General features: G+C 38.4%; 1 protein-coding gene across 2 annotated transcripts; it reads left to right on the top strand.

Moving 5' to 3' along the window:
• Window positions 1-642: 642 nt before the first annotated feature.
• LOC144512895 (dipeptidyl peptidase 4-like) lies at window positions 643-14,327 on the top strand. 2 transcript variants are annotated; one of them, XM_078243863.1, is made up of 26 exons: window positions 643-748; window positions 5,506-5,593; window positions 6,037-6,135; window positions 6,908-6,999; window positions 7,166-7,240; window positions 7,330-7,382; window positions 7,615-7,687; window positions 7,870-7,990; window positions 8,618-8,772; window positions 8,881-8,978; window positions 9,935-10,064; window positions 10,430-10,468; window positions 11,009-11,107; window positions 11,233-11,303; window positions 11,588-11,638; window positions 11,761-11,873; window positions 12,038-12,085; window positions 12,178-12,276; window positions 12,385-12,454; window positions 12,551-12,745; window positions 13,004-13,058; window positions 13,319-13,418; window positions 13,511-13,569; window positions 13,684-13,756; window positions 13,968-14,041; window positions 14,118-14,327. In XM_078243863.1, the coding sequence occupies exons 1-26, from the start codon at window positions 743-745 to the stop codon at window positions 14,208-14,210; spliced, it is 2,229 nt and encodes a 742-aa protein (XP_078099989.1). In that variant the 5' UTR covers window positions 643-742; the 3' UTR covers window positions 14,211-14,327. The 2 variants fall into 2 exon arrangements, with proteins under 2 accessions (XP_078099989.1, XP_078099990.1); XM_078243864.1 differs by lacking the exon at window positions 643-748 and adding an exon at window positions 5,184-5,394.
• Window positions 14,328-14,778: the final 451 nt, after the last annotated feature.

Genomic DNA, 14,778 nt, shown 5'->3' with positions numbered 1-14,778 from the left:
CTCATAAGTATTTTCAGTGTTCTTCCTGTTCCTGTATAGTCTAAAATATGGCATGTTTCTTTCTTTCACAAAGCTGGAGATCCATTTAAAATGTTTTTAAAGTTTTTTATTTTAGGAAGAATATTTGGCTGTCCTGCATGGCTTCCTGCCACAACTAGATGGTGCTTTTGAAACTTTTGCTATATAAAGAAAAGACCAAATGTATTTTAATTCTATCACGTGAGGTAAGGCAGGCAGAGTTTATTTGTATAGCAACTTTCAAACAGAAGCATAGACCACTTCAAGTGCTTTAAATCAGGCAAAGAAATACCTTACACTTACAAAAACACAATGAAGAGAAACATGAAGTGGAATACAATAAAAGAAAACAAAATAAACATATGGGGCAATTTAAACTATTAGCTACACTTCATATGGAATATCATAGTTTATCTTCATCAATCTTCATCCTCTGCTTTATTAACCTTGAAAAAAAAAAGCTTGACAAAAAATATGAAATGCTCACAAAGCATGTATGATGTTGAAGATAGTCAACTGTGATATAAATGTATCAGAAGTTACAAGGATGCCACAACTTCCTGTTAAGCTCTGTGGTGTCGCACAGCTCTAACTTAAACAAACATCTGTGGTGGGAGGTGACATGCTGACGCTCATACACTGAAACTGCTTTAACAGTTAGATTAGTGCAAGTGTGAATGGTGCTGATAGTGGTGCGGGCTTATGAGAGCATAAACTGGCAGCTATGAAGGTAAATATGTTGTAATACTCTTGATAACATCTATATGTGAGAGCTTGTAGGAAAACCCTACACAGGTTTAATAAGAATTATTAACATTAAAGTCACATTATGGCATGACTTTAAATGTGTCTTCCTCAAGATCACAATATTTAAAATCTGCAGACATAAACTTTTCCTTAATTTCTTGTAAAAAAAAAACCCACACACACACACACACACACACACACAAAAGCAGTGTCAAGTTGGAGCTCCTTGGACCTCCTTGTTTGAGTGGTAAAAAGCTCCACAAAATGAATATAAATGAGTGTAGCAGCTACTTTAAGTTTTGTTTTGATAATTGTTAGTATGTAGTCTACTTCATCTGATTTTTGTATGCAGGACTTTTATTGTAAATGTTTATTGTAAAAAATGTATCGTGATTATTTTTATATTGTTGAAGGATTGAGTGATGAAAACATCTTCCACCACTTATGAATACTTACTGTAGGAAGCAGGAATTAACCCCAGTGTTCCCTCGAGAGTAACAACTACGTTAATAGTACTTCTATACTTTACTTTATTAGGATTTTGAGTGCAGGACTTTTAATGAAATTTTGTATTTTTACATTGTTGTATTGGTCCTTTTACTTAAATAAAAGATCAGAGTACTTCTAACTAATGTAAAAGACAGTGTTGAGGTCAGCTGCTGCTACAGTACAGAACAATGCTTTAAGGTTCTCCCACACAATAACTTTCAAATTCCACTCCAACGTTATTAAAGCTCAAGCCAAGAATGCAATTACAGCACTGACCCGGACACAGCTGTTGAAATCAAAACCCAGTGCGAGTTTTTCCAAGTGAATAAACACTGGACGTTTCTCTTATAATAACTGCTTAAGATTTTCAAGTACAATATTAAGTGCAGGATATAAACAGTACCATGTGGTGTAGCTATGACAAATGATTGTACACCACAGTTCTATTTAATATGTGCAACATTTAACTGAGTTAAATGTGTCTTTGTGAGGCAAATCACAAGTGTTGCATTTGAATTATGATATGTTATATTTCAGCCGGTGTAATGGGCTATTTCTTTTGGTGCAGGTCCAGTGGCAGTTTTAAGATGAGTTCACAAAGAACGAGCTTGTCCTCAATCTCTGTAATACATAAATGGCTGTTTCCTTTCTCATTCATTCTCCCCTCTGTTTTTCTCTGCCCCATCTCTCTCTCCTTGGCCCTCATTTATCAACCTAACGTAGAAACCAGCGCAGATATGAGCGCAGACATCATCTTACGACAGGCTTCACGTGTGATTTATAAAACGTTCGTATCACACCAATCAGAGCGTAAGGACGGTCGTACGTTGATAAATGCAGCGGCTGGGAACGATCGTAATTAAATATCACGCCCCAATATATTCTCGGTTTTGAGGCCTCGCCCCTACAATTTACGACATGGCGAGACGTAATCCGGCTAAGAATCGGCACTTTTCAGAGGTGGAGACTGAAACCCTGATGTCTCAGGTTCATTTGCACTAATGTGTGTATTATTTGGCAGCCTGAAAACTATTAAAGGCTGTAGAAAGAATTCTGAATGGAAAGAGATCACTGATGCAGTCAACAGTGTTGCGGTGGTAAATCGGGCTCCAGCTGAAGTTTATTTAATTTATACATCCTTGACATATAGTCCTAATAGTAATATACAGGCTTATATTGCAATCTCTTAGGCCTACATGTAGGTGTACAGTACAGTAGCGGAGTTTATGCAGTGTCTTTTATTTTACTCGTTTTACTCTTTTTTTTCATGAGTCAGAGCCAGGCAACCGTGAGCTGGTATCAGGTCATCTGGCTCCATCACTACATTTGTGGCACCCTGTTTTCTGCGATGTTGTGCAGAACCCCACAGGCTAAAACTATGTTGCAGACTTTTTCTGGCGTGTATAGTAGGGATGCAAGACAGAGCCATCTGCCCTTAATCAATCCGATGGAGCGCTCCACCGTGGCCCGTGCGCGTACGTGTGCACTGTTACCGGCGCATAGAGGTCCTCTATAAGAGCCAGATCTGCCATTGCTGATAAGTGATCAACTGATGACTTCTACTTCTCCTGCTGAACTGATTATATGCTGCACCGCAAGTCCACACTGACTCGAAAACGTGCGTACACGAGTTTAAACTTGACGTGAGATTTGATCGTAGCCTCCGCTCAGGTCCATATTGAAAAATGCCGAGCTTTGCGTGGAAATGACCGTACGCCGGTTTTACGTTTGTTTTCTGTCGTACGTCATCCACACACCAACACTACATCTGTCCAATAAGACAAAATGTGTCCAAAGTGACACCTATAAATGGTGTCAGTTGTTCTTAGTGTCAGGTAAATGGAGTTAATGCTCTTCAAACAAGCTGTGCTGCATTAGGGAAGACATCCACTGTCTATTTGTTTGCTGAGGATGTCCGGTATGAGGGGAACAAGTGCAGAATATGATGTCTATTCCACATAAAGGCACAGCTTTATATTTGTTATGCTTTTAACAGGCTTTTAGCATTGACCGTGACTGGTCAGCACTTGCAGTATGTACAAAGGTGAAAACTTCCAGACTGTGGCGACATGGACTAAAATTGACTTTATTTTTTTTAAACCCCCTGTTCCAAAGTGTGCTTTTACGGTGTCATGTCAAAAATCTAATATCATTCTTATAAAATGCTGTTTTTTGAGTTTCCAACCTCGTGTCACAGTTCACTGACATAGTTCTCACGCTGCCTTCAGGAACTAGACCAAAACAAGAAGAATAGCCTATTAATGATTATGTAAACACAGTGTATGCATTGTACGGCATTTATGGATCTGTTTATTAACCTTCGTCCCAGCTGTTATCAGCCATCAAACACTAGCGTAAAGTTATCTGAGGCAGTGGTGGACTGGTCATACCTCAATGTTATTCAGCACCTGAGTACTGGGACTCCAGGGCCACATGGAATCTGCGGATGCAGAACTCCACAGAATTCCCCGCAGATCTTAAACAACTTAAAATAAAATAAAACGCACACTTAATAACATTCACACATCTCCACCCTAAGCAGAAACAGTCTGCTAAATTCAGCAGATTTTTTATTCTGCATCACAGCTACAAACTGTACATAAGAAATCAAATTCAGTTTACATCGTCAGTTTCCCTACATGCTACTGCTAAAATCTGTTTTCTACGAATGTTCTCTACTCAGCCAGGAATTAACTAATAAAATGTACTTGAATGTACGAAAGGCTACTTCCTTTTTTCTCGGCCTAAAAATTGGGAAATTTAAGCGCATTGAGCCTGAAGATATTCATATAACCTTTTGGAAAATCAACAATGTCTAACTTTAAATTAGTAAATTAGCAAATGGAAGTCTGGAGTGGGAGCTCCCAGTGTGCTGGTAGCCACTGAATATCCTTCAGTTGCTAGTAGCCAAGGAGGACACGGAGGATTAAAAAAAACATGACGGACTGGTCAGAAGAGGTCATTATCTTCACTCGAGTTTCTGCGCGGGAAAGTCACCACAATCTCCTGAACATAGTCATACTGAGAAATCTAGAGAGAGGTGTGTGGAGCTGATAGTCTTAATTAGCTTTGTATCAACTCATTTGGCAATGGCTTGAATGTAACGGACGTTCATTAATATCACAAAGTTACGCACTAGAGTTTTAATTTTAAAAGAGTAAGAATGTTGACATGTAGACAAATGGTTACTTTATTATATACATTTACTGCAGATAATCAGATTAAAATAGCAACCGTATGTATGTAATAGTATGATCCCAGAATGCAATGTTAGTTCTGGGCACAAGGAAGGAAAAAAATAACTGCAAACATACAAGATAGTCACGGAACTTTACAGGTGTGTAGTGTGGCGAGCAAGAGCTCCGAAAGTAGGGGCGCAGGAAGTAGGGAACGGGCCCCCCACTTTATGCCCCTGGCCTGATTTGGCATCATGGTGATCCCATGGCAAGATTCATTTAAAGGGTGCCCTGATTTGACAGTTGAATAGAGTTGTCCTCATATGGAAAGTGACAGCTAAGCAGACGAGAGGGAGTGGCGCGGTGTGGAGGTCCCATGGGATATGTTAATAGTCCTTCTACATCTGTATAACAGCTGGATGACAGTAACAAAACAAAGTATCATGAATCACTGCCGGCCTGTTTCTAGTTACTGTACTGGTCTACTTAGCCATACCATGACCATTTCATTCTATTCACTCATTAAACGGAATAAGTCAATGGAATAAGACAATAATTGTTAATAGACAGTACAAACGTCTTGCGGTTTTGAACAAAAATGAAACTTATTTAAGGCTATATGAATGGAAGTTTACAAGTAGAATAATGGTTACCAAATGTATAAGGAAAGTCTTTCTAAACGTTATTTGGTCATATGTTCAGGGAGATGGCCGTAGCCTATGAATAAATACATGTTTTGAATAGTGGAGAGCTTGGGGAACAGCCTTACAAGCAAGTTGCACGCTTCCTCTAAACACTGGAACACCATCAAAACTGACGAACTTTACTCCGCTGGACAGTTATTGTCCCACCTTTGGAACTTCCGCTGAGATAATATTTAACAGCCAGCCGATCGCATAACTTCAGTGTTTTCCGCGCGTGATTTGGACGGATATTGGTGACACACCGACGCGCAGAAACAATGGTGCTGGTTTGTTAATACATACATATCGATGTTATGTTGGCGTCTGGCGTATGCCTCGCAAGCAGCATTTTGGTGCACTTTTCTGACTTTTGTCCGTTCAACTCTGCGCAGGTTTCAATCGGAAAGGTGCTCCTCGGAGTCGTTGGGGTAGCAGCGGTCGTCACTTTGATAGCGGTACCCACGGTTATGTATATGCAAGGTGAGTCTTTGCTATTAAATGTTGATATTAATGCATCATTTGTGTTCCGACGGACCTTTAAACACATCCGGAAAAAAAGTTACGCACGCGTCATTACGCATGATCCATTTGGACCGTTTTCCATCTAAGAATGAAAACACATGTACTGGTGGAAATCAGGGTATGACATCACAACGAGAGCATTCATTTCTCTGATACAACATGTGAGTGCCTTTCAAAAGTTTCATCCTCACTCAGTACACACTATGACAATTCCCATAATTACCCCCAAACACACACTGACGTAAGCAATATTCCACTCGTCATTATCTGTTACAGCCTTTACAGTACTTAGCTTCTTTTATGATGATAACGATGATGATGATGATGATGTGTATGATATCATATCCATACCCTGTAACCTTCCAGCCCCAGTCAGGTTCTAACTCTCTAACGTGTTTCAGAGAAGCAGAAGGGGGACCAGAACATGAGAACGTTCACCCTGGAGGATGTCTTCAACAGTTCGCTGAAACCAAAGTCCATCAGCTTGAGGTGGATCTCAGGTGGGAGAATGAAACCTGTAAAAAGGAGAGATGGGGGAGGTGGAACATGATGACATTGATTTCAACCACACGTGTACTGTACTGTCTAAACTGTCAATGTGTCTCTGAGGGTGCTTTTTATCTATCAGCTACATGGTTCTCCTTTGTCTAGTTACTAATTCACTTCGATCAATCCCCTCATTCAAGTGTCTGTCTGTGTGTTCATGTATTTATGGGATGTATACATGGACTTTTTGTCATAACACTCTATTATAAGGATAAAAAAAAAACGCATCCTTAACTAATGCAAGACGTGATTTAATACATGAATTAATGTAGGATATATCATGCATTCCTGTTGCTCACCATTAAGGTATGATAACGTCACAATGACTTCATGTGATTGGTTAACACTTAATGGATGATCCATTAATGACTGTTAATATAATTGATACCAAATTAATGGCTATTATATTGTTTATAGGCTACCTACTAAGTACTCCTTGTGACGCGTAAACTAAACTTTGTATGTAAAATATGTGAAGTTGCCCTTTAACCAATTACATAAACATATAGTGGCATGATCATTTCTTAATGGCGAGCAGCAGGAATTCATGATACATCCATCATTAATTCCTAAATAATCACAATTCATACATTTGTTACTTAAGCATGTTTAAACCCTTGTTATAAAGTGTAACCGGTTAGCTGACGTCTTTAGGGATTTGCACACTCCATTTTAAATCCAATATTTTATTCTAAATTACGGTATTTTTGTCATCTTCCTCCACAGATAATGAGTATTTGAATAAGTCCCAGGGCTCAGTATTCCTCCACAACATCGTCACAGGAGTGGTGTCAGAGTTCTTGAGCAGAGACAAGTTTGTAAGTCACCCCGCTTGTGTGCATCTGTGTGCTTCTTTTGTGTAAGCAACATAAACCACATTAAATCAGCACGAAAACTATACATATCAATCAAAGCAAATGCAGTGTTGTCTGTGAGGCCATGGGCAGTGAAACTCTCACAACAGCGTTCTTTTTTCCAAAACAGAACGAAAAAGGCGCTTATGATTACCAGCTGTCTGCTGACCACAGATATGTTGCATTCATAAGCAACCATTCCAAGGTACACTAAGCTTTTATTCACATTAATCTGATGCATATTCAAAGCTAAAGTGTTCACACCACGGTGTTGTGGTTCTTTTGTCCCATTAGCTGTGGCGGCATTCATTTACAGCTACATATTCACTTTATGACCGGAACTTTCAGTAAGTACCTGAACTATTATGTGTGTTCATTATGTGGCTTTCTATGGACAGTTAAATGTATGCACTTATAATAATGCAATGCACTCCAGTTAAGAGCATCCACCAAATGGTATGTTATGCATGCAAAGTAGATTATTTAAGAATATTTCTTCTGAAATAAAATAATAATACAGCACATAAGTAAAGCTCACTACAGTTCCCCAAATATCTTCTTCTTTTTACTTCATTTCAGCACATTTGTGACACCCTCTGACATTCCTGAAGAAATCCAGTACTTTGCCTGGTCTCCTGAAGGGCACAAACTGGTAAGCTTGGACACACAAAAAAGATTGGTTGTACGAGTAGAACTTTGAGTGACAGTTTTGGCTTTGAAGTGGGTGATTGATGAGGTGATCAAGCACAATCTTTCCCAAACACTTTAGCAGAGCAACAAGGGTTTAATCTGGGTTTGTGAGGGTTCAGAAAACAAATCATTATGTATTTTCAGGCCTACGTTTGGGAAAATAATGTGTATATAAAGACCAACGCTACATCGGCCCCACATCAAGTCACCTTTACTGGCAAGGAGAATCTGATTTTAAATGGGATCCCGGACTGGGTGTACGAGGGTAAGTGGCACAAAATAAGACACAAAGACATGAATGATAGGATACAAACATACAAAACATCAGGCGGGGGGGTTAGTACTTAAGTACTATTTTGGTGTACTTGGATTTTCACTTTTAAACTTCTTAGTTACATTTAATCCATTACATGTAGCTACTTTTTTGAGTAAATTGTAATTGTTGGAGTAGTTTCACTTCAGCATTTGTATATTTAATGTATGTAAATTGTGTAATGTTATGTATTTGCAACGCACACATATATTGTCTTGATATATATTTAACACATTTTCTAATCAGGAGATGGTGATGTGACATTTCAATACAATACAATAAACAATAAAATACAATACAAATTGACCATAAATGTGTGAAATGTTATTGTGAAATCTTGCTTCTCTAGCATGCCAAGTCAGGACATAGGAAATAAATTTGGATGACAATGCTTTTTTGTGAGTTAGACGGTTAAATAATTACCCAATAGAGGACTGATGAAATGTTTCAGATGCAGTAAAAACATACGACAACGTTGATATTTTTTTTGTAGTGGGAATTGAATCCCAAACCTGACCCCCATGGTCCTGAATCCGAATTTAGTAATCCTTAATCAGATTCACGCTTTCCCCCTTCCAGAGGAGATGTTCTCATCCACTCAGGGACTGTGGTGGTCACCTGGAGGGAAGTATGTGGCTTATGCTGAGTTCAATGACACAGAGGTCCACACTATAGAGTACTCCTGGTATGGCGAGTACCAGTACCCCAGCACTGTTTCCATTCCTTATCCAAAGGTACTGTAGGACATCCCTCCAGGGCTTGTTTGACTCTAACAAGCTTTCACTGGGATCATTGCATTGTTGTATGTCAATGAGTGTATCTTACATTCTTTTATTGTGCAGCCAGGAACTCCCAACCCTAGTGTGAAACTGTTTGTTGTGGACACTGACAACACAACAACAATTACTGAAGTTTTTGTTCCAGCCTCACTCAACACAAGGTAATAAAACAGCCTCTATTTTTCTGTTAACATCTTAACAAACTGACGACCTGCCAGCGGGCCCGGCCAACTCTTTCAGTTTTTAACATAGAGGGAAGGTATTAGTGTCATATGAAACTTGCTAATCTAATGAACCCAGTGGTGTCATACTAGCTTGTCATGGGCATTTTCACAGGGGTCCATTGACCTCTCACCTTAAGAGCTGTTACACACCAACCAGATGGCCGACCGTCGGCAGAAAAGACAGTCGGACCGATCAGTCGGGTCCCCGAGGTCCAAAAAAATGCCTCAAAACACACTGAGGCGATGCCGACTTGAGCATACGCTCTGCGTGTGCGCAAAACGTAATACGTCTCCATAGCAGCAGGCAGCGCTTTTCTGTATTGTTTCCCAGAAAGTAAAAACCGGCAGTTGATAGGACGAACGCATAACGTGGGTCTTTTTTCTCCGGAAATTTACAGCCAGACTGTCATGGCGGCTTGTTCAGAATACAATCTCATATTGTACTAAAATAGTTCACCGAAACGTGTTTCTGAAAACATTTTAAGCAAGAAATAGGCCGTGCAGTTGCTGAATCTGTCTTCATTTCAGATCGACAAAGGTCAGTTTAAAAGATTTTCCACAGATTTTGAGAGGCTTAGTCACGCTCATCCTACACGCTATTTCCGGGTGAGTCCCGACTGCCCTGTCTCTGACTGAGCATGTCGGGTCGGCCAAAATAAAGGCCAACAGCTCCTCCGACGGACGACGGCACGGAACACACCGAACAGACTCAAAATTTGGTATTTTGAAGAGATTTTGGACAATTCTGATCAATTCTCAAGTGGTAAAAAAAATGGTTAAATGTTGCACCAAATCTGAGTAACAAATGTTGCCTCCTGCTATCAGGGAAGGGAATCAGAAAAAGATAGGAGCTTACCGGTGTCATATTGTATTTCATTTTTTCTTGTCCTCAGTGAGCACTACTTGGCCACTGTAACTTGGGTGACGGATGAACAAATAGCTGTTCAATGGCTGAAGAGAGTACAAAACCACCTCATCCTTCAGATCTACAATTTTAGTGGAGTCAAGTGGGATCCTGTTGAGGTAAAAACATGATGTTATGAACAATTATTTCATGTTATTTTTCTACATTAGAACAATTTATGGCATGCCATTTTACACTGGTGTCACACAGAGAACCAACCCATTTCAATAGCAATAAATCCTACAGCACTTTTTACTGAAAGGGAGGATAAGAGACCACAGTTGTTTCTACAACATTTCATGAGAATCCAATAGCAGTTCTTGAGATAGAATATACCAAGACCTACATATAAACTTAACAGTACAATGTAGTTCTGTGTCGCAACGTCTCTTAGTGTTTAGACTGATACGATCTGGTATATTGTATCTATATATAAAATCTATCTTAGTGCAGCTGTAAAAACTTATTGTATTCCTTTTTACAGCATCTGGAGGTACACAGTCCCACGGGTTGGATTGGACGGGTAAGTCCAGTACACTGTTAAAGGACATTCTATACTTTTCTTTTTATCAATTCCCTGAAAAGACCAAAAACAACAATGAATGTTACAAATATTGCATGTCTATCCAAAGCTTGACGTATCTATTCATATGTGCCAAAGAGATCCATTGTTGTCCAAAAATGATTGAAAACACATCAGTGAGCCACACTGTTGCATACTGTAGTTGATTCTGACTCAATTCCACATATACCTCTCTGCTGTCAGACATACTCACTAGAGCACCAGATGTGGGTAAACCAGCTGCTAAAAATAGTCCCCAACACATGCACCATTTCCCGTGTCCAACTGTTTTTTAGAAATTGCTGAACCTTTTTTTATTTTATTTTTATGAAACTATATATATATATATATATATATATATATATATATATATATATTTGTGAGCTGTTTTTTTAAAGTTTTACATTCTCAGTAGAAATGAATAGGTGTGTAGCTGAGAGCCACAGACAAAGTACAGAAGTAGGAGAAAATATATGATAATAATATACTTGTTCTTCCTAGTTCTCTCCACCAGAACCAGTTTTTGCCGCAGACAAGAACAGCTATTACTTGTTGATGAGTGACACTAAAGGGTACAAGCACATCCATCATGTGCTCGGGGTAGGTAGACTGATTCATTTCAGAATCACATGGGCAAAATAAGCTCTTTTTAAGTCACAATATCATCAATATTTTTCTGTAGCATGTAATCACCTACACACATTCTGTTCTGACTCATCATGCAGGGCACAGCTAAAGCAATCACCACTGGAGAATGGGAAGTCATTGACATTTTGAAAGTAACTGCGGATAGTGTGTAAGTTGTTGCATCATCTGCATACATGTATTATAATTTGTGCTGCTATTTACAATGCTTTAATAAAACCTAAACTTTTCATCAAATGGAAATATTCTAGATCTAGATCTGGATGCATCACTTTATGCACTTTCCCAAACATTTTTGGTGTCTCTGGAAACGTTGAGATTGTCGTTAAGTTATGATGGAGTTAGAGATAAAACTGTGATATCCCATGAGCTGAATTCCTCCTTTGCTACAGTCTGAAATTTCCACCCCACTCATTTATACCAATTATTCCACAGATATTATTCAAGTAATCAAGGGGGCAAACCAGGAAGAAGGAATGTTTACAAGTAAGGGTCTTTATTATGTTAGTGTTTGTGTTTTATTTAAAGACACTGTTTGATTAGAAAGCATTTCTTTAGACTTAAAGTGTTTGTGTGTGTGTGTGTGTGTGTGTGTGTGTGTGTGTCAGGTTGACCAATCAAGGGACCGAGTGTCTGACTTGTGCATTACGTGGAGAAGACTGTCAGTATAACTCTGCCTACTTCAGCCACAATGCCTCATTCTACCGTATGAGCTGCAGTGGTTAGTTTGTTTATTTTTTTTTTTTCCTATGCCTCTTATTTGTGCAATACACCAATGTCTGTATTATTGATATATTCTGTAATATATTAGTTATTGTTTGTATTGTAAGTATTATATTTAAAAATATATAAAATAGCTAATATTATTGGAACTTTTACACAAAGGTCCTGGCATTCCTTTCTATGCTCTCATGGATACTAGGAAAAATAAAGGTATTCCACAAATTTGAAATTAAATCTAACAATCATATCAAGGAGGAGAAAATGTTATTTGAATGAGCCTTCTCTATTTTTATATTTTGTAGAGTTAAATGTTTTGGAGGACAACAAAGAATTTAGCAGCCTGATAGCTGACATCCAAATGCCCACTATGCGCCGGTCCTCCATCAAACTTGAAGGACACAGTAAGTGAATTCTACTACTTTAAAATAATAAAGAACATTTTTCTTTAACACTCTTTTAACTAACTGGGAATAATTTCTTTACATCTTGACTGTTCATATTTTTGACAGATCTCTGGTATCAGATGTTTTTGCCCCCTGGCTTTGATGAATCCAAGAAGTACCCTTTACTAATAGATGTGTAAGAATTTATTTTTTAAAAAAAAGAAAAGAAAAAAAATTAAAAATGATTTTCAAAAGAGTTCATAAACTGATACTGATTTGCCCAACCTCCCAGGTATGCTGGTCCCTGCAGTCAGAAAGCAGACTTCGTCTACAGGGTAAGCTGGTCCACCTACCTGGCCAGCACTGAGAAAATCATCGTCGCAAGCTTTGACGGAAGAGGAAGCGGTTACCAAGGCGACAAGTTAATGCATGCAATCTACAAACGTCTGGGAACCTATGAGGTGGAAGATCAGATAACAGCAGCCAGGTAAGGAAAGCAAGGACCAGTTTAGACAAGTCAATGCATCTTCGCTCGAACAAACAGCTTCACCCTCTGTTTCCCAGGAAAGCTTGATAAAACTGGATCTGACTTGTTTCTGTGGTTGAAATGTGCCCAGGACACAGACATACACACAGGAAATGTCATAAGCATCACCAAGTTACTATGATGATCAGAAGGCCAATTGTCATTCTTGTAATGTAGTGTCCTTATTGAGATAATTGTCTTTTTTTATATATATTTTAGGGAATTCATCAAAATGGGCTTCATAGACAAAGACAGAGTTGCTATTTGGGGCTGGGTAAGTTCTCAAAGACTTGTATTCAAACTGTTTTGTTAAAGAATAAGTGTTTTTAAACAGAAACTGTTATCAAAAATGAAACACCTTGATAATCTTTGTTTCTTAAGCAATATGCAGTGCATATGTGCTATTTCATAGTTCGGAGGGCAATAAATGGCTCTGAAATGAGTTAATGTTTCACCCTGCTGTCAGTGTGCTTAGTCTTTACTAAAGGGCTAGGATGAGCTACAGAATTGAGCTTTTTTTTTTTTTCTTCACAGTCTTATGGTGGATATGTGACGTCAATGGCCTTGGGATCAGGAAGTGGAGTTTTTAAATGTGGAATGGCGGTCGCTCCAGTGTCCAAATGGGAATATTATGGTATTTTTTTTGTTGTCTTTTTAAGTTCTTGATGTTAACAACCTCCCATACCTAACACACTCACTTTAATGGCACACATGATGTGATTCCAGATTCCATCTACACAGAGCGTTACATGATGGAGCCCTCACAGAATTCTCTTGCCTACACTGTAAGTTTCACACATATTATGTGATGTTATGACTGTCTCTTGTATCTGACGGTCATTATTAGTTATGCTATTGCCTGTTTTCACCAATAAACAAAAAAATCTGATTGTGTGCAGAACTCAACAGTAACTGCCAGGGCCAAGAATTTCCATTCAGTGCAGTATCTTCTGATTCATGGAACAGCTGATGGTGAGTTATGCAGTGCCATAATTAATAATAGGATTTAGGATTTTGTTGACCTATCTAGCGCTATCATCAGATCAAACTCTCCACGTGTGACACTTGAAGTAGTATTTTGGAAAAGACTGTGGTCAAGTCTTTGGTGACCTTTCTTGACTAAAATGGGCGGATTGCATTGAAAACCTTGTTAATTTCTTTTTGTTTTTGTTATGTTTTCTAGACAATGTTCATTTCCAGCAGGCAGCCGAGATCTCTGAAGCTCTAGTGGACGAGCAGGTGGACTTTGAGGCGATGGTAAGTTATCTTGAAACTCCAAAGTGGAATGACTGGAAGACTTAAAATAATAAACAAATGTCCCTTTTTCTTTCAGTGGTACACAGACAAGGATCATGGGCTTGGCGGCTCAGCCAATCAACACGTCTACACCCACATGAGCCACTTCCTACAGAGGTGCTTTGCATAAAGTCCACTGGGTCACAAATATCTCTTTTCACAACCTCATGTGAATAAAACAAACATTTTTGACAAAGTCTTTAAGTCTTTAGTTCTCCAAATGTCAGGAAAGTAAAAAGTGGTCCAAGTCAATTTTATCATGCATCAAGTCAGAAAAAAAGCTGCTTCTCTGGAAATGATAACTTACATGTTTACTTGTACTACAAATACTTCAAATGTGGATTTCTTTTCAAAGTTTGTTTTGTGAATTTAACTATATTTGACCTGGGGAACAAGACATAGGCTACAATAATGACATGAAAGTGTAACTACTTGTACTACTTGGACATAGTTTTTACAGTATTGTAAAGTAATTGTAAAAGTAATTTGATCAATTTTACAAAATGTATTAGATTGTTGACTGTTTGATGTAATAATTGTTTCATAAAATAAAGAATTCAACAATGAGAACTCTTTGTTTGAGATATCATGTTATTTTTTCAGTTTGAGGGGGAATCATCAATGATAGCCTTTATTGTTGAATTTTCCAACAGAACATAATACTAATAATAATAATAATAATAATATACATAACATAG

This window comes from Sander vitreus, chromosome 24, assembly GCF_031162955.1.
Source record: "Sander vitreus isolate 19-12246 chromosome 24, sanVit1, whole genome shotgun sequence".
In the NCBI taxonomy this organism is placed as follows: Eukaryota; Metazoa; Chordata; class Actinopteri; order Perciformes; family Percidae; genus Sander; species Sander vitreus.
This window is presented reverse-complemented; position numbering and strand designations above follow the sequence as displayed.

Coding starts and splice junctions, on each gene's coding strand:
- LOC144512895 (XM_078243863.1), top strand. Junction 7,383..7,614: donor CTTTATGACCGGAACTTTCA/GTAAGTACCTGA, acceptor ACTTCATTTCAG/CACATTTGTGACACCCTCTG. Junction 12,455..12,550: donor TACCCTTTACTAATAGATGT/GTAAGAATTTAT, acceptor CCAACCTCCCAG/GTATGCTGGTCCCTGCAGTC.